The sequence below is a fragment of the Procambarus clarkii genome, chromosome 18, assembly GCF_040958095.1.
Source record: "Procambarus clarkii isolate CNS0578487 chromosome 18, FALCON_Pclarkii_2.0, whole genome shotgun sequence".
In the NCBI taxonomy this organism is placed as follows: Eukaryota; Metazoa; Arthropoda; class Malacostraca; order Decapoda; family Cambaridae; genus Procambarus; species Procambarus clarkii.
The window spans coordinates 28,870,615-28,888,964 of record NC_091167.1 but is presented as its reverse complement, the minus strand read 5'-3'; the positions used below and the strand labels follow the sequence as shown (position 1 = coordinate 28,888,964).

The 18,350-nt window shown below is 49.9% G+C and overlaps 1 protein-coding gene across 2 annotated transcripts in view; it reads left to right on the top strand.

Annotated features, from left to right (window-relative positions):
• LOC123754361 (ADAMTS-like protein 5) overlaps window positions 1-18,350 on the top strand; it is a 116,108-nt gene that overhangs the window by 85,637 nt on the left and 12,121 nt on the right. For both annotated transcript variants that reach the window (XM_045736703.2, XM_045736702.2), the window contains exons 2-4: window positions 1,277-1,335; window positions 16,005-16,177; window positions 17,782-17,838. In XM_045736703.2, the coding sequence (XP_045592659.1) occupies window positions 1,288-1,335; window positions 16,005-16,177; window positions 17,782-17,838 (278 nt within the window). In that variant the 5' untranslated portion in view covers window positions 1,277-1,287. The remainder of the gene's footprint in view (window positions 1-1,276; window positions 1,336-16,004; window positions 16,178-17,781; window positions 17,839-18,350) is intronic.

The window sequence follows — 18,350 nt, the reverse complement described above, 5'->3', positions numbered from 1 at the left end:
CAAAGTACACCAGCCCCAGCAGAGTACACCAGCCCCAGCAGAGTACACCAGCCCCAGCAGAGTACACCATCCCCAGCAAAGTACACCATCCCCAGCAGAGTACACCGTCCCCAGCAGAGTACACCATCCCCAGCAGAGTACACCATTCCCAGCAAAGTACACCATCCCCAGCAGAGTACACCATCCCCAGCAGAGTACACCGTCCCCAGCAGAGTACACCATCCCCAGCAGAGTACACCATCCCCAGCAAAGTACACCATCCCCAGCAGAGTACACCATTCCCAGCAAAGTACACCATCCCCAGCAGAGTACACCATCCCCAGCAGAGTACACCGTCCCCAGCAGAGTACACCATCACCCAAGGTACATTAACACCAATCAACGCCCATCGGCCTGATCCAATATAATCAGCAGAGTAGACGGCTCCCTCCCTGCTGCCTGTGAGCAGAGACTCTGCAGCAATTATATAACACACTTCTGACATAGTTAACGTTGTCTGCTGACGCAGAGCTGACGATCAAGCAGCCGGTGTCAGTCACATTATTCACAAACCCTTCATCACTATCAATGTCAGAAAAATCTCAGTTTAGGGACGACTCTCGTTACTGGTGTCCAAGAAATGTATAAATATTTCGTCAGATAATACATATATTACCACCAAACTTTGGGCCAAATTCCCCTCCCCAAGTTGGCCAGCTGAGGGGAGGCTGTCATGGGGAATATTGGTGTCCAGCTCCTAAACCCATTATTTGTTTATGTAAGTTTCCTGACACTGTCTACAGGATGGGTGACCTTCCTGGCACTGTCCAGAGGATGGGTGACCTTCCTGGCACTGTCCAGAGGATGGGTGACCTTCCTGGCACTGTCTACAGGATGGGTGACCTTCCTGGCACTGTCCAGAGGATGGGTGACCTTCCTGGCACTGTCCAGAGGATGGGTGACCTTCCTGGCACTGTCTACAGGATGGGTGACCTTCCTAACACTGTCTACAGGATGGGTGACCTTCCTGACACTGTCTACAGGATGGGTGACCTTCCTGACACTGTCTACAGGATGGGTGACCTTCCTGACACTGTCTACAGGATGGGTGACCTTCCTGACACTGTCTACAGGATGGGTGACCTTCCTGACACTGTCTACAGGATGGGTGACCTTCCTGTGGGCAGAAAACAAGTTTGTTTATCCATTTCAAAACACATACAAACAGTTAATTAGATTAAAAATATTAATAACACCGAATCAGTTTGAATTATATGAGTAACCTTTCTTTTGGCAGTGCTTCGGAGGATGAGTCGGAGCTGTTGGACGTGCGTGGCCGGCCTGCTGTCCTGCCTGGTGAGTCCTCTCTCCCTCTCTCTCTACCTCTCTCTCTACCTCTCTCTCTACCTCTCTCTCCCTCTCTCTCTACCTCTGATACCTTCCTCTCTCCCTCTCTCTCTACCTCTCTGATACCTTCCTCTCTCCCTTTCTGATACCTTCCTCTCTCCCTCTCTGATACCTTCCTCTCTCCCTCTCTGATACCTTCCTCTCTCCCTCTCTCTGCTGTTTCCCTCCATCATGTCTCCCTTGGCATGGTAATTCCCCGCTCAGCTTGCTCCGTCCCACCGCTCACACCCGCTGCCTGTTCCGTCCAGTGTGTTAGACAGGTGGTACAGGACCTGACGACCTGACTCCTGTCCGCGGCCAGAGAGCTTTTCCGTCCCATAGTTCATGGTAAGCCTTACCCACTAGTACCCCTTGGAACACGGCCCGCCTGTAAGGTAACTACCAGGTACACTGCAGTAATCCCCTTGGCCAATACTAGGGCTCACCATAGCCCGTGCTACTTGCTACTTGCACAACTGGACTGGTCAACCAGCAACCAGGAGGCCTGGTTGGCGACCGGGCCGCGGGGTTGCTGAGCCCCGGAATCACCTCAAGGTAACCTCAAGGTAAGTCCTACTTGCCCATTTCACCTGTTTATCTGTCCGGACGATTTGCCCCAACTTTGCGATGTGTAGGGTTCAAGTAGCAAGTAGCACGGGCTATGGTGATCCCGTAGTGGACTTACCTGGCACAGGAGCGGGGCAGTAACTGGAGCTTAAGGATGTTGTTTGTTTAGATTCAGCTCCTGGGAACAAAATTTGCATGTAGCACGGGCTATGGCGAGCCCGTAAAGCTTAAGGAGTTGGGTGTTATCTTTATTTGAATATTAGTCCACGAAGAGGAGGGGGGGAGTGGGGTGAGGGGGTGCTCGTAGGAGACACGAGGGTGTGGAAATAGGGGGCCAGATTCACGAAGCAGTTACGCAAGTACTTACGAACGTGTACATCTTTCCTCAATCTTTGACGGCTTTGGTTACATTTATTAAACAGTTTACAAGCATGAAAACTTCCCAATCAACTGTTGTTATTATTGTAAACAGCCTCCTGGTGCTTCGGAGCTCCTTAACTGTTTAATAATTGTAAACAAAGCCGCCAGAGACTGAGAAAAGATGTACAGGTTCGTAAGTGCTTGTGTAACTGCTTCGTGAATCAGGCCCATGACTTCCTTGTTCTGTTGATTGAACGTGTTTGATAAAAGCAGTTAAACAGACATGGGTGTCAGCCATAGTGTGAGTGACGTCAGGCACTCAGCCCAGCGATGCTGCCCGCTCATTGGCTTGGACGTCAGTACCATCATGGAATTAGTATTTATACAAGAAACAACTTTTTTTAATTATCTGCAAACAAGGACGTACATATGTAGTGTCATATGTACTCGACCCCCAGTGATACCTGACCTGAGACACCTGCTGAATGATTCTATGACACTGAAACCCCTCTTCCCCCCCCCCCCCCCGTGTCCGACACACTCATCACATGAGCCGTGATGCTTGTCGTCATCACTCATCACAACGACTCACACTCATCACAACGACTCACACTCATCACATGAGCCGTGATGCTTGTCATCACTCATCACAACGACTCACACTCATCACATTAACACCACATTAATTAAGTAAACACCTCGGCCACTTGACTTAAGCACCACTATATGTAAGTGATGACTAGAGGCTGACGCCAGAGCTGGAGTCATCCACCAGGTGTCATTCCTAAATCATCTTCCTGATCCTCGGGGTCAGCTCGCTTCACTACATCCTTCAGGGAAGACCAGGTCCCACTGAGACTCCTTCCGAAGGCGCCACGAGTGTTTGTCTACTGCCTCGGGTACCCGGCCGGCACCGCGTACCCACACAAAACTGACCAATGCCAATAAACTCATTTCGTGAGAAACAATTGACCGCTCAGACATACAAATCGGAGCACAGGCACACACAGCCTGCCGGTCACTGTGGCTGTGTGCTGGAGGCGACAATTGCTCGCGGATCAAACACTGTTGTAGAGGCCAGAGGGCAGGCATCACTCTCACTCTAGTGCCACACCAATACATAAATGTCCTATATCCATTTTAGATTTAAATTTGGTTCTCTCTGTTCGATATTTTCAGCACCATTTTGAAATCGACGGTTCAGAGGCTTTTCATTCAGGTATAAATTGTCCCATTGTCCCAATGGAACAACGTCCCATTGTTCCGTGACTCTCAGCGGTGACTTAATTCATCGTTATTATTGTTACTCAAGAGTTCTGGTGATGATGGTTAATAGTGAGTAAACAATGTGTTGTGGTCACCCACCTGTCACCCCCCCCCCCCCCCCCCCCCCGCGTGTGCTCTGTTGACATTCTCACCTTCTTTCTCCTTAGTTTAGTCTCATAACATTGCATTTACTGGAACTGAACTCTAGTAACCATTAACCTGTTAAGGTCCAACTATGTTATCGTGTAAACGCCTTCAGCCTTTACTCTTTTCAGAATCTTGATGACTCTTGATGAATGAATCTTGCTGATGATGATGATGAATCTTGTTGCATGTCTGTGCAAACACAGACAAGCAGCAGCGTGCTTCCTTGAGTGCTGTGCCGGCGGAGGAGGAGGAGGTGATGAGGAGCAGCATAAGAGGTTGACCTCGGAGGAGGCCGTCTTCTACCTCCCGGCCAGAGTCGCGATAGAGGCCTTAGAAGCAGTTTAGAAAATTACGATGCTCAAGTGAGGATGAGAAAGCAGCGGGAGTGACACTTTTCCATCAGCAGGAGTGACGCTGTTTGCCAGCTGATGGAGACCTGCCGGAGCATCTCCTGGAGCCTCGTGTATTGCATCATAATGCTGGGGCGGACAATGGTGCTCCCCCCTGGTGTAGTGTGACAGTGTGGAGTCGCTGAGGTTGGCCGCGAGGGCGTGTTTATGGGTCTCGCTATGACAGTTTGGTGTTTAGAGTCACTGGCGAGGCACAGGGAAGCTTGCTGCAGGTGTGGTGTACAGGGCGGGCAGGTCGCAGGTGTGGGGTACAGGGCGGGCAGGTCGCAGGTGTGGGGTACAGGGCGGGCAGGTGGCAGGTGTGGTGTACAGGGCGGGCAGGTCGCAGGTGTGGTGTACAGGGCGGGCAGGTCGCAGGTGTGGTGTACAGGGCGGGCAGGTCGCAGGTGTGGTGTTCAGGGCGGGCAGGTCGCAGGTGTGGTGTACAGGGCGGGCAGGTCGCAGGTGTGGTGTACAGGGCGGGCAGGTGTGGTGTACAGGGCGGGCAGGTGTGGTGTACAGGGCGGGCAGGTGTGGTGTACAGGGCGGGCAGGTGTGGTGTACAGGGCGGGCAGGTCGCAGGTGTGGTGTACAGGGCGGGCAGGTCGCAGGTGTGGTGTACAGGGCGGGCAGGTCGCAGGTGTGGTGTACAGGGCGGGCAGGTGTGGTGTACAGGGCGGGCAGGTGTGGTGTACAGGACGGGCAGGTGTGGTGTACAGGGCGGGCAGGTGTGGTGTACAGGGCGGGCAGGTCGCAGGTGTGGTGTACAGGGCGGGCAGGTCGCAGGTGTGGTGTACAGGGCGGGCAGGTCGCAGGTGTGGTGTTCAGGGCGGGCAGGTCGCAGGTGTGGTGTACAGGGCGGGCAGGTCGCAGGTGTGGTGTACAGGGCGAGCAGGTCGCAGGTCTAGCTGTGGGACCTGCATGATGACCTCATTTCATCAGAAGCCACCCTTGCAGATCACTTGACCTGTATACCCAGCTGCAGGTCCGTATACAGCATGCTAGAGGCTGGTGTATTGCAGGCCACCGGGGGCCGTTGGGTGTAGCAGGCCAGGTGTCTGGGAAGATTTGACATAGTGACTATAGCCGTCAACTCGACGACCTTCGTGTTGTATAAGCGTTCCGGACACAGGGTGTTGTCTAGGAGCAGCTGTGAGTGCTGGCGTGGGCAGCACCGGTGAATGACTCCCCACAATGGGGGTTGGAGGCCGCTGCCGTCTCGCTGATCCTTGCACAGGTCGGGGCGTGCCTCAGTTGGCACGCAGCGGCTCAAAGTTGCGCCAAAACTAATATCCCTGACTAAGAACTTCCTTTACGTTAGATATTCGCTCACTGGCTGTTGAACACTTAACTACTGCGCTATGTCGTAAGATTGACGACTGGTCGCTAGTGCTAAATGACGAACAACGTCGTTTATTTAAGAATAAGGCAAAGAGAAGTTTGTAAGAAGAACATGCTTCCTCTCTTCAAATTTCTTAGACTTTTTAGTCGTTTTCATTTCCACGGGAGACATCTCCCGTCACGCAGGGTGCAGTCGCACCTCCACAGATCTCCAGTATCAGCTCTTGATACTGGTAAAGCTCAAAAGGGCCACCACTTACGGGCTATTCATGCCCGTGCCACCTTTTCGGTGGTTTAATCTTCATCAATCATCAATCTTTTTAGTCGTAGGTCTTCCTTAACCGTGTCACAAGTGTGGGAGGTTTGGCTGTTCCCAGCAGCCCCTCGACGGGTCTCAGTGATCTGCCTTTGGAGCATGCCACCATCGGAGGTATTGTGGGAAGAGGGCCAGGCTGGGTGTCCCCCGTAGCTGGTCCTAAGCCATAAGGTGAGGAGTTCTTGGTGAAAAGCTCCTGCTTTACCTGGAAAATAAATTTGAGGAAGGATTATCGTCTCATTCGTGTTTCGTGGCCGTGTTCCGTTGTGAAGGTCTTGTCTGTCCGTCTTCATGCCCCACAAACTAAGATTTATGTGGAACAAAGTCTTCTCTGGGTGGCCTCTGTTTCTGAAATGAGTCCACAAGTCTCCCAAGACTTCCTGAAGTTTGTCTTTACTGCTGATGATCCAAGGATCAGGTTGGGTTACCGTTACCTGTGGCAGGTGGTTGCAGGTGACGGATCTCCCAATCCTGAGCACTCCAGGTGCAAACTCTGTGAGCAGGAGCTGGGGCATGATCTCCCACACTACATCACCGAATGCCCAGTTATTAGACCATTCAGACCCGTTGGTATGAGGTACCTGGAGCTTTGCAATTACTATATTCACTCTCGTATTCTTGAAGATATCTTCACAGTATACCCAAAATTTGCCAGTGCAGGCTACTGAACATATGGCCCTGTATGACTAACCATCCTGTGTGATGGGGATTTTTTAGCATCACCTAGTTAGCTTTTATGACACACTATATTCTACTTCATATAGTCCAGGGCAGCTGCACAAATGCAGATGTACCTCATGTATTAATAAAAAAATAATGATCCGTTTCGTATGTATACCCAAGGAGTAGGGCAGCTATTTCTTGAGCGATGGAAGATCACTCAATGAGAAATGACGGTATGAGAGTAGATTTATTGGCTTGTAGTAGATAGTGGTCTGTAGGCTTCAACTCGGCTCTTCAGTGTAAATTCTGATGTTCAGGAAGGAAATGGTGGATTCATCAATTTTTAGGGTGAACTTCAAATTTGTGTGTACCGTATCCTCCGATACCTGTCAGTTTGAGGTTGAGAGTCTTCTTGAACCTCAAGAAGGTTTGAGGTTGAACCACTTTTCTTGAAGTTGACCTTGACCCTCTAGAGGTTGACCTTGACCCTCTAGAGGTTGCCCTTGACCCCTCTAGAGGTTGACCTTGACCCTCTAGAGGTTGACCTTGACCCTCTAGAGGTTGACCTTGACCCTGTAGAGGTTGACCTTGACCCTGTAGAGGTTGACCTTCTTTTCCCCGTCGTACCCTGCATCCTGCCTCACGTCCTGCCTCACGTCCTGCCCCACGTCCTGCCCCACGTCCTGCCTCACGTCCTGCCTCACGTCCTGCCCCACGTCCTGCCCCACGTCCTGCCTCACGTCCTGCCCCACGTCCTGCCTCACGTCCTGCCCCACGTCCTGCCTCACGTCCTGCCCCACGTCCTGCCCCACGTCCTGCCTCACGTCCTGCCCCACGTCCTGCCCCACGTCCTGCCTCACGTCCTGCCCTACGTCCTACCCCACGTCCTACCCCACGTCCTGCTCCACGTCCTGCCCCACGTCCTGCCTCACGTCCTGCCCCACGTCCTACCCCACGTCCTGCCCCACGTCCTGCCCCACGTCCTGCCCCACGTCCTGCCCCACGTCCTGCCCCACGTCCTGCCTCACGTCCTGCCCCACGTCCTGCCCCACGTCCTGCCCCACGTCCTGCCCCACGTCCTGCCCCACATCCTGCCTCACGTCCTGCCCCACGTCCTGTCCCACGTCCTACCCCACGTCCTGCCTCACGTCAGCCCTTGACAGCTGGGTAGCGGACCCCCCCCCCCTCCCCCCACCCCACCCACCATCCTGTATGGGTCACGTCAGTCCTTGACAGCTGGGTAGTGTAACACTCTTGACAGCTGTCACTTACAATACTTCCCGCAGCTTCCTAAAGCCATCAAGTGATGACACTTTTGAGAAGTTTAGTTAAAGGGAGAACTATCTATCACACAAGAGCTTGTGCAGTTGCCTGAAGCGAGGCGCAGCGTGATGCGCCTCGCCTCAGGCGCAGTCCTTTGGCTGGGACCCAACCAAACAATCACATCGGCTGACATTAAACATCCACAGTGAGACAGAATCCTCCTTAACACAGGTGTTCATGACGTGGCCACTACAGCCTACACGAAGAGTACTGACCTCTATAGTGACCTCGAGCAATATGTTATCTCAAAGGTCGGTCGTAATCCCACTCTCTGAGCTCCAGGAAACAGCACTGTGGTATCCTCTCAGTTGTACAGACGCCTGTCAGTTGCACAGACGCCTGTCAGGGGGAGTAGAGAGCCTCGCCTGAGGCCTGGGAGCACACACACACACACACACACACACACCTCCACTGGCTGCTCGCTCACACACACACACACAGCCCAACACTGTGTGTGAAGGGGAAATCTTCTTGACCAAAACAACTGGCTTTAACTGCCAGCTTCTCGGTTCAGGGTTCAGAGTTGGTGGTTTAACACACACGGAGCCGTCAGTACTGGAACATAGTGTAGTTTAGGTCACTGTCCTACAGTTTAGGTCACTGTCTTACAGTTTAGGTCACTCTTACAGTTTAGGTCACTGTCCTACAGTTTAGGTCACTGTCCTACAGTTTAGGTCACTGTCTTACAGTTTAGGTCACTGTCTTACAGTTTAAGTCACTGTCTTACAGTTTAGGTCACTGTTTTACAGTTTAGGTCACTGTCTTACAGTTTAGGTCACTGTCTTACAGTTTAGGTCACTGTCTTACAGTTTAGGTCACTGTCTTACAGTTTAGGTCACTGTCTTACAGATTGTCAAGGTGTGAGATGCGCCGTAGAGCTGTCAGTTTCATGACTGCCTTTTGGGCGAGGTTAAGCACATAGTTCTCTCTCTCTCTCTCTCTCTCTCTCTCTCTCTCTCTCTCTCTCTCTCTCTCTCTCTCTCTCTCTCTCTCTCTCTCTCTCTCTCTCTCTCTCTCTCTCTCTCTCCCTCCCTTCGTCTCTCTCGCTGTGAACTCACCTAGTTGTGCTTGCGGGGGTTGAGCACTGGCTCTTTGCTCCCGCCTCTCACCTGTCAATCAATCAACTAATTTTTTTCCACACACACACACACACACACACACACACACACACACACACACACACACACACACGCAGGAGCCCGTAGCAGCTGTATAAGTCCCAGGTACCTGTTTACTGCTGGGTAAACAGGGGCATCAGGGTGAAAGAAACTCTGCCCATTTGTTGCCGCCTCCGCCGGGGATCGAACCCAGACCCTTTGGACTAAGAATCCCGAGCGCTGTCCACTCAGCCGTCAGGCCCCCTAGCGTGCGCTTTTGCGCGCGCGCGCGCGCGCGGAATGAACAGAGAGATTTGTAGTACAGCTGTTGTTTTTAGACAATAAAATTATCTTTTGTGGTGTTTGTTGCGTGTGAAGACTTCAATTCTCTTCGTGTTAAATACGTAAGGTCGCCCGTCACACCCTATATCCACGGCTCCTGTGGTGGCAACACTTTGTTTACATATTCTTGCGCATTCAGTTTCTCTCTTTTGCTGCTTAAAATTGCGAGTAATTTATCTGTTATCTGTCACTTACTCTTTATCACGCTTGGTCATGTCTAAGTCAAGTATGTAATTGTTATGTTTATTGTTTTATGGGTGGTTAGTTCGTTTAGGAATAACGTGTTTCAATTGGCAAATTTTCTGAAAAAGATCGTCGTCTCCAGAGGCGGAATTTTGCTTACCTGTGGCCGCGTACGGTATCGCTGACGTCAACAGCCAGCTGATATGTGCGTCACCAGCCAGCTGGTAGTGACGTCACCAGCCAGCTGATGGTGATGTCAACAACTCTGACGTTCGAGCCTAATTAACTACATCAAAGTGGTGTTGAAGCACCTGACTCTGACGTCATCTGCCACTTGTGTCATCAACCAGCTCAGGCAGATGTAATCAACTGTTTAGACACTAACGTCAACAATCATCAATCAGCTGATGCTATAAGACATACAACCATACAATGACATCATCAACCAGCTGATGCCTATAGGACAAGTGACTTTAATTTCCTAACGATAACACAAACAAATGATTGATGCAGACATCAATTTTTTTTTTCCACAGGGAGTATAAGCCTCTGGCTGGCCCTCTAAGTGTTACTTGTTTCTTGTTTCTGTCTTATATAGGCGGAGTGTGAGTGTTTATGACTCGTATGGTCGCTTCAGTAAGATTATGCCCCCATGTGTATAACAACTTCTGCTCTGTTGAATCTAAGTTGAAATCTTAATGGGTTTGTAACTATGCACTGTGTTAGATAATGTTCCAGTGGTCTGTTGTGGTTGTAACTGTGCACTGTGTTAGATAATGTTCCAGTGGTCTGTTGTGGTTGTAACTGTGCACTGTGTTAGATAATGTTCCAGTGGTCTGTTGTGGCTGTAACTGTGCACTGTGTTAGATAATGTTCCAGTGGTCTGTTGTGGTTGTAACTGTGCACTGTGTTAGATAATGTTCCAGTGGTCTGTTGTGGTTGTAACTGTGCACTGTGTTAGATAATGTTCCAGTGGTCTGTTGTGGTTGTAACTGTGCACTGTGTTAGATAATGTTCCAGTGGTTTGTTGTGGCTGTAACTGTGCACTGTGTTAGATAATGTTCCAGTGGTCTGTTGTGGCTGTAACTGTGCACTGTGTTAGATAATGTTCCAGTGATCTGTCGGGCATTTCTCCACAGTGTTGACATTTCCTCTCATCTTCCGGAACCTGTAAGCCTATTTCCCATGCACACGGGTATCCAAGCCTGATGCGATGGAAGTGTACTTCTGTTGCTCTACTGTTCCCTTTCATCAAACTAAGTGGTTCGTAGTTGGTTGAATTCTTGTACCAACCCGCAGATCCTGATGTTGCAACTGCTGTGTTGTGGTCACTGTACATCATCTGCATTGCTCTGTTTCTAATTACTTTCTAAATCTGTGATAGACTCTGTGGTATGTAAATGTCTACATTTCCTCTCTCAGTTGCAAGTTTTGCAGTTTCGTCTGCAATGTCATTCCCTATTATTCCCACATGACTTGGCACCCAGTTGATAAGTACCTGACGACCTTGACGTTTGAATGTTTACATTAATGCTATATGACATTTGTGATCAGATAAATGTTGTCACGAATGTGTTCTTGTTGTTAGGTTTCAATGACAGTTCTCGAATCTATGTATGATAACATACTGCCAGTGTTCAGCAAGAGCATGTTATCTTGAGGTTATCTTGAGATGATTTCGGGGCTTTTTTTTTCTTAGTGTCCCAGCGGCCCGGTCCTCGACCAGGCCTCCACCCCCAGGAAGCAGCCCATGACAGCTGACTAACACCCACGTACCTATTTTACTGCTAGGTAACAGGGGCATAGGGTGAAAGACATTCTGCCCATTGTTTCTCCCCGGCGCCCTGGATCGAACCCAGGACCACAGGATCACAAGTCCAGTGTGCTGTCCGCTCGGCCGACCGGCTCCCTGCATTTTAAAGCCTTTTAAATGGCTAGCATTTGTTTGTAAAGTTGAACATCCATTTGGGAGTCTTCAACTAACTACAAAGTTTCCTGCTCTAACTGCTGCTCCGGTTCCTAGTGCCAGCTGGTCTACTGATCCACCTGTGGAGTGAGTGAAGCTCTCAGATGTCAAGTTGGCTTCTATATGCATCTGTGCAATGTTGCGTAGCAGATGAGGATTAGTCTAGTTCTTTTTATTTTCCAATTAAGGAGACAGGTGCGTAAAATTGCCCTTAGCCACCTGTCAGTGACGTAATCACCAACCACCTGCCAGTGACGTAATCACTAACCACCTGCCAGTGACGTAACCATCTGCCAGTGACGTAACCATCAACCACCTGCCAGTGACGTAATCACCAACCACCTGCCAGTGACGTAACCATCAACCACCTGCCAGTGACGTAACCATCAACCACCTGCCAGTGACGTAACCATCAACCACCTGCCAGTGACGTAATCACCAACCACCTGCCAGTGACGTAACCATCAACCACCTGCCAGTGACGTAATCACCAACCACCTGCCAGTGACGTAACCATCAACCACCTGCCAGTGACGTAATCACCAACCACCTGCCAGTGACGTAACCATCAACCACCTGCCAGTGACGTAATCACCAACCACCTGCCAGTGACGTAACCATCAACCACCTGCCAGTGACGTAATCACCAACCACCTGCCAGTGACGTAACCATCAACCACCTGCCAGTGACGTAACCATCAACCACCTGCCAGTGACGTAATCACCAACCACCTGCCAGTGACGTAGCCATCAACCACCTGCCAGTGACGTAATCACCAACCACCTGCCAGTGACGTAATTACCAGCCACCTGCCAGTGACGTAACCACCTGCCGGTGATGTAACCACCTGCCAGTGACGTAACCACCTGCCAGTGACGTAATTACCAGCCACCTGCCAGTGACGTAACCACCTGCCGGTGATGTAACCACCTGCCGGTGACGTAACCACCTGCCAGTGACGTAATCAACCACTTGACACCTTCATCATCCACCCAACGAGTCTGTCAACTGCTCTTGACACTCCCGTAATAACAACCTTGACGTCATTAACATATTATTGTAGTTTGAGTTCTCTGAACAACGTGTGTGTGTGTACTCACCTAGTTGTGCTTGCGGGGGTTGAGCTCTGGCTCTTTGGTCCCGCCTCTCAACCGTCAATCAACTGGTGTACAGATTCCTGAGCCTATTGGGCTCTATCATATCTACACTTGAAACTGTGTATGGAGTCAGCCTCCACCACATCACTGCCTAATGTGTTCCACCAGTTAACTACTCTGACACTGACAAAATTCTTTCAAATGTCTCTATGCTCATATCGACACTCAATTTCTACCCGTGTCCCCTTGTTCGTGTGCCCCTTGTGGTAAATAAACTGCTTTTATCTACCCTATCAATTCCTTTGAAAATATTGTATGTGGTGATCATGTCCCTCCCTAACTCTTCGGTCTTTCAGCGATGTGAAGTTTAATTCCCGTAGTCTCTCCTCATAGCTCATACCCCTCAGTTCGGGTACTAGTCTGGAAGCAATCCTTTAAACCTTCTCCAATTTAGTCTTATGCTTTATGAGATGTGGATTCCCATGCTGGAGCTGCATACTCCAGGACTGATCTGACTTACGTAGTATGCAAGGTTCTAAATGATTCCTTTCACAAGTTTCTAAAGGCCGTTATTATGATGGCAAACCTGGCATATGCTGCTGATGTTATCCTCTTGATATTGAGCCTGGCTTCATGCCAGGCTCGATATCAGGCCGAACACTCTCCAAGCTCCAGGTATATGGGCTTCAGGGTATAGGTCTGGCGTGATATCAACCCCCAGGTCTTTCTCTCTCTCAAATTCTAGAACAATTTCGTCTCCCAAATGGTACTTTGTATCTGGCCTCTTGCTCCCTACACCTGTGTTTATTACATTACATTTGCTGGGCCTGGGGGTACACTACTGCTCACAGGATGGGCCTGGGGGTGCACCACTGCTCACAGGATGGGTCTGGGGGTACACCACTGCTCACAGGATGGGCCTGGGGTTCCACCACTGCTCACAGGATGGGCCTGGGAGTACACCACTGCTCACAGGATGGGCCTGGGGGTCCACCACTGCTCACAGGATGGGCCTGGGGGTCCACCACTGCTCACAGGATGGGCCTGGGGGTCCACCACTGCTCACAGGATGGGCCTGGGGGTACACCACTGCTCACAGGATGGGCCTGGGGGTGCACCACTGCTCACAGGATGGGGTGCATAATAAATTAAACAAGTCTAAACAACCATCTCTCAGTTGTAACATTACAATTAGTGGAGCTCTCCGTCTTGCGCTTGTCAAGTTCCTCATTATCCACTAGGATGGTTTGTGAGTGTGTGTGTTGGTGTGGGGGTGTGTAGGTGTGGGGGTGTAGGTGTTGGGGTGTAGGTGTGGGTGTGTTGGTGTGGGGGGTGTAGGTGTGGAGGTGTAGATGTGTTGGTGTAGGTGTGAGGGTGTAGGTGTGGGGGTGTGTAGGTGTGGGGGGGGTGTAGGTGTAGGGGTAGGTTTGGTAGACGTGGGTGTGTAGGTGTGGGGGAATATATGTGTATGTATTTATTATTTTGTACCTTCAGGATCGAGCTGTTAGCTCCTGGTCCCCACCATTACAGGGAAGTAGTTTCCCTTCATAGTGAACTGTCTCTTAACACGTGTTCCAATTTCCAGCGTCTTACAGTTGTATAGTTTTAAGTTCGGTCGTACAGTCAAAGACCGGGACACAATGGTCACTGGCTCCTAGTGGTATTTCGTGTTGCAACTTCTCAATGTCTTCCAGCTGTCTAACTCCCAGGTTCCTAATTAGTGCTAGGTGAACAGGTACATCAGGTGAAAGAAACTCAGCTTATTTGTTTCTGCCTTGGCCGGGAATCGAACTCGAGCCCTTAGGACTACGACCCTTGAGCACTGTTCACTCGGCTGCGAGCCCCCCCCCCCCCTGTGTGTGTGTGTGTGTGTGTGTGTGTGTGTGTGTGTGTGCGCGCGCGTGTGTGTGTGTGTGTGTGTGTGTGTGTGTGTGTGTGTGTGTGTGTGTGTGTGTGTGTGTGTGTGTGTGTGTGCGTGCGTGCGTGCGCGCCTGCCTGCCTGCCTAAGTGTGCACGTGCGTGCGCGGGGACCAGCAGCCAAACACGCACGTGCGTGCGCGGGGACCAGCAGCCAAACACGCACGTGCGTGAGCGGGGACCAGCAGCCAAACACGCGCGTGCGTGCGCGGGGACCAGCAGCCAAACACGCACGTGCGTGAGCGGGGACCAGCAGCCAAACACGCACGTGCGTGAGCGGGGACCAGCAGCCAAACACGCACGTGCGTGAGCGGGGACCAGCAGCCAAACACGCACGTGCGTGAGCGGGGACCAGCAGCCAAACACGCACGTGCGTGAGCGGGGACCAGCAGCCAAACACGCACGTGCGTGAGCGGGGACCAGCAGCCAAACACGCACGTGCGTGAGCGGGGACCAGCAGCCAAACACGCACGTGCGTGAGCGGGGACCAGCAGCCAAACACGCACGTGCGTGAGCGGGGACCAGCAGCCAAACACGCACGTGCGTGCGCGGGGACCAGCAGCCAAACACGCACGGGGGTTTTAATAAAACAAGCAACAAAAACAAGAAGCAGGGTACTCCACCTTTAGTAATAGATGTAAGAGGCCAACATAATGCTAAGCCACGCAGACTAAAAACGTCAAGATTCTTACGAAAATTAAAAGTAATTACAACCTTCTTTGATTGAGTACCATATGATTATTAAACAATAAATTGAATCTCCCCTCGTGATCTTCAGTAGAGTAATTGTACACAAGAGCTTATGGTGGCTTAGTGGTTGTGGTTGATGATGCCTCAAGATGACGGAGTGCCACACCCGGGGGCTCGTATATCTCTCTGTCTCTCTCTCTCTCTCTCTCTGTCTCTCTCTCTCTCTCTCTCTCTCTCATTGTCTCTCTCTCCCCCCCGTCTCTCTCTCTTTATCTCCCGCTCTCTCTTTGTCACTCTCCCTCTCTCTCTCTCTCTCTCTCTCTCTCTCTCTCTCTCTCTCTCTCTCTCTCTCTCTCTCTCTCTCTCTCTCTCTCTCTCTCTCTCTCTCTCTCTCTCTCTCCCCCCGTCTCTCTCTCTCCCTCTCTCTCTTTATCTCACGCTCTCTCTTTGTCACTCTCTCTCTCTCTCTCTCTCTCTCTCTCTCTCTCTCTCTCTCTCTCTCTCTCTCTCTCTCTCTCTCTCTCTCTCTCTCTCTCTCTCTCTCTCTGTCACTCTCTCTCAGTATATTTCAGGAACTATGGCTGTATTGCTCACTAATTTCTAAGTTTGAAAGACTTGCCTCTTAGAGGATTAGACTCTCGTCTTGTGCACTCCCAAGATGGCTTGAGCAACAACCACATCAAATATGTGTATATAATCAACACATGTGACCTGCACACCTGGGACGGCCTTCCCACGACGGGGACGACCTGGTGCTTCAAGGTCATCCCATCGTTTATGGTCTTTGACGTTTTTCACGTCTCTTGATTGGCCTGGAGAAAAAGGTGGGCGTGGCCGGTCAAGCTCCAACGCCAGTCATAAGTATAACTTTTGCACAGTTTGCCCTGATAGGTCGTCCGGACATGAGTGGGCGTGGCGTGGTGTTCCGCAGGACGTCGAGAAGTAATGCATCTTGTCATTGTGTCTCCTGACAGGTTCTTCAGGCGGCAGTGGGCGTGGCCTACCAGGGTTCTCCCTCCTACTATTGGTCAAGAACGAAGAGTGGCTCCACTCATTTCTCCCAACGACCGCACATTGGTCCTCTACCGCACGTCAACGAGGTCATGACGGAGTGGGCCCGCTGGAGCTCCTGGGCCAGGTGTTCCAGGTCAGTCCAGGTTAATTCAGGTCAGATACGTGTCCCTGGTCAGTGCCTAGTTACCAAGGCTGATCTTGTGGGACTTAACAGACAGGCTGTGTATGTCAGTGTGGATGGGACCAGACGTGTTCTCTACTCACCTCTGAAAATTTGATATGTAATAATAATATATTTTCCCCTAACTTTTCTTTCTTCCTGCGAAGAGAAATTTAATTCCTGTAAGCTTTCCTCATAACTCTGGTGGCATACATTTGAACCTTCTCCAATTTCGTGATGTGTTTGACTAGATGTGGACTTCAGGCTGGAGCTGTATACTCCAGGATTGGTTTGACATATGTGATATAGAAGCATTCTGAATGCTTCCTTGCACAAATACTCCAGGATTCGTCTGACATATGTGATATTCTGAATGATTCCTTGCACAGATTTCTAAAGGCAGATCATATGTCGGCCAACCTGGCCTTGCCAGTGATAATATCCTTTTGATGTGGGATTCTGGGAAGAGGTTATGTGTAATATAATCGTCGCCTCTTCCCCAGATCTTTCCATCTTGAAGGCTTTCATCTCGCATTCAGCATATACCTGGTTTCCGGTTTTCTGTTTTCCACACCTAGTTATATTACATTGCATTTACTCGAGTTAAATTCCATTAGCAATTTGTTGAACTATTCTTTCAGTTTGTCGAGGTCATCTTGAAGTATTTTGCTATCCTCCTGTCTTAATCCTCCTCATAATTATCGCATCATCTGCAAACATTCACAGGAATCAGTCTATTCCCTCCGGAAACTCATTTATGTATATCAGAAAAACGAATAATACTGACCTCTGTGGGGGCTGCCTTATCCCCCGGAGCACCATCTCTGTCACTTCTGTCTGCTTCTCCAACTTATGCCCTGATCTCTTATGGAGTACTCTGTCTAAGGCTTCCTGACAGTCAGAGACTATGCGGTCTGCCTGCCCTTCTGTCTTGGCTAATTTGTGTTGCCTGGTCATAGAATTCTTTTCCACTTGTGAGACAAGATTTACCATCCCTGAACCAGTGTTGGTGGTGTGTTACAAAGTCCCTTCTCTCCAGGTGCACAACTAGCATTTTTCTCACTCTTCTACATCACTATGCTCGGTATGAAAGTTAGGGACACTGTCCTGCAATTAAAGGCCTCTTGTATCCCTCGTGTATATTGGGAGTAGAGTAGCTATGTACTAACTTTCCAGTATATCTTCTGTTTCCGGTTACCTATTATTAATCTCAAACTCCTCCAGTAGTGGCTGGTTTGATGGTTCTTAGTTCACGATCTTCTCCTTGATCTATTGTGAAGACCTCCTGGAATCTCTTATGTATGTTGTATGATGACGTACGTTTATTATGACGGGTGTATTTAATGACGGGTGTGTGTATAATGACGGGTGTGTATAATGACAGGTGTGTATAATGACGGGTGTGTATAATGACGGGTGTGTATAATGACGGGTGTGTATAATGACGGGTGTGTGTAATGACGGGTGTGTATAATGACAGGTGTTTATGATGACGGGTGTGTATGTGTATGTATGCGGCGGGGGGGGGACACATGTTTAAATGCAAAGTGTGACCTTAATGCCCTTGTTGTCCCCAGGTCGTGTGGAGGCGGCGTCAGGTCAAGGAGTCGGACTTGTGTTACCAGGTTCCCGAGGTAAGTCTGAAAGTCTTGCTGCTTATCTTTGCAAAGTCTTGGTGGTTAACTTTGGAAAGTCTTGGTGGTTAACTTTGGAAAGTCTTGGTGGTTAACTTTGGAAAGTCTTGCTGGTTAACTTTGGTAAAGTCTTGCTGGTTAACTTTGGTAAAGTCTTGGTGGTTAACTTTGGAAAGTCTTGCTGGTTAACTTTGGAAAGTCATGCTGGTTAACTTTGGTAAAGTCTTGCTGGTTAACTTTGGAAAGTCTTGGTATTTAAGTCGGATTTTCCTTTGTGATTATTTCAGGAAATTATTTATTGTTAAGGTGTGACAAGAATTAGTCATTAAGGCTGTAAAGACTTTGTGGGTTAAGCATGTAAAGTCTTAGTCCTCTTTGCATGAAAAGTCTTCGTTTTTATGCATGAAAAATCTTGGTTAAGTGTATGCAAGTTTTATATCTGAGCCTGAAGGGGGCTTCAAGATTAGGTAAGAAAAAGTCTTGATATTAAAGTCTAACCAATTAAATTGCTT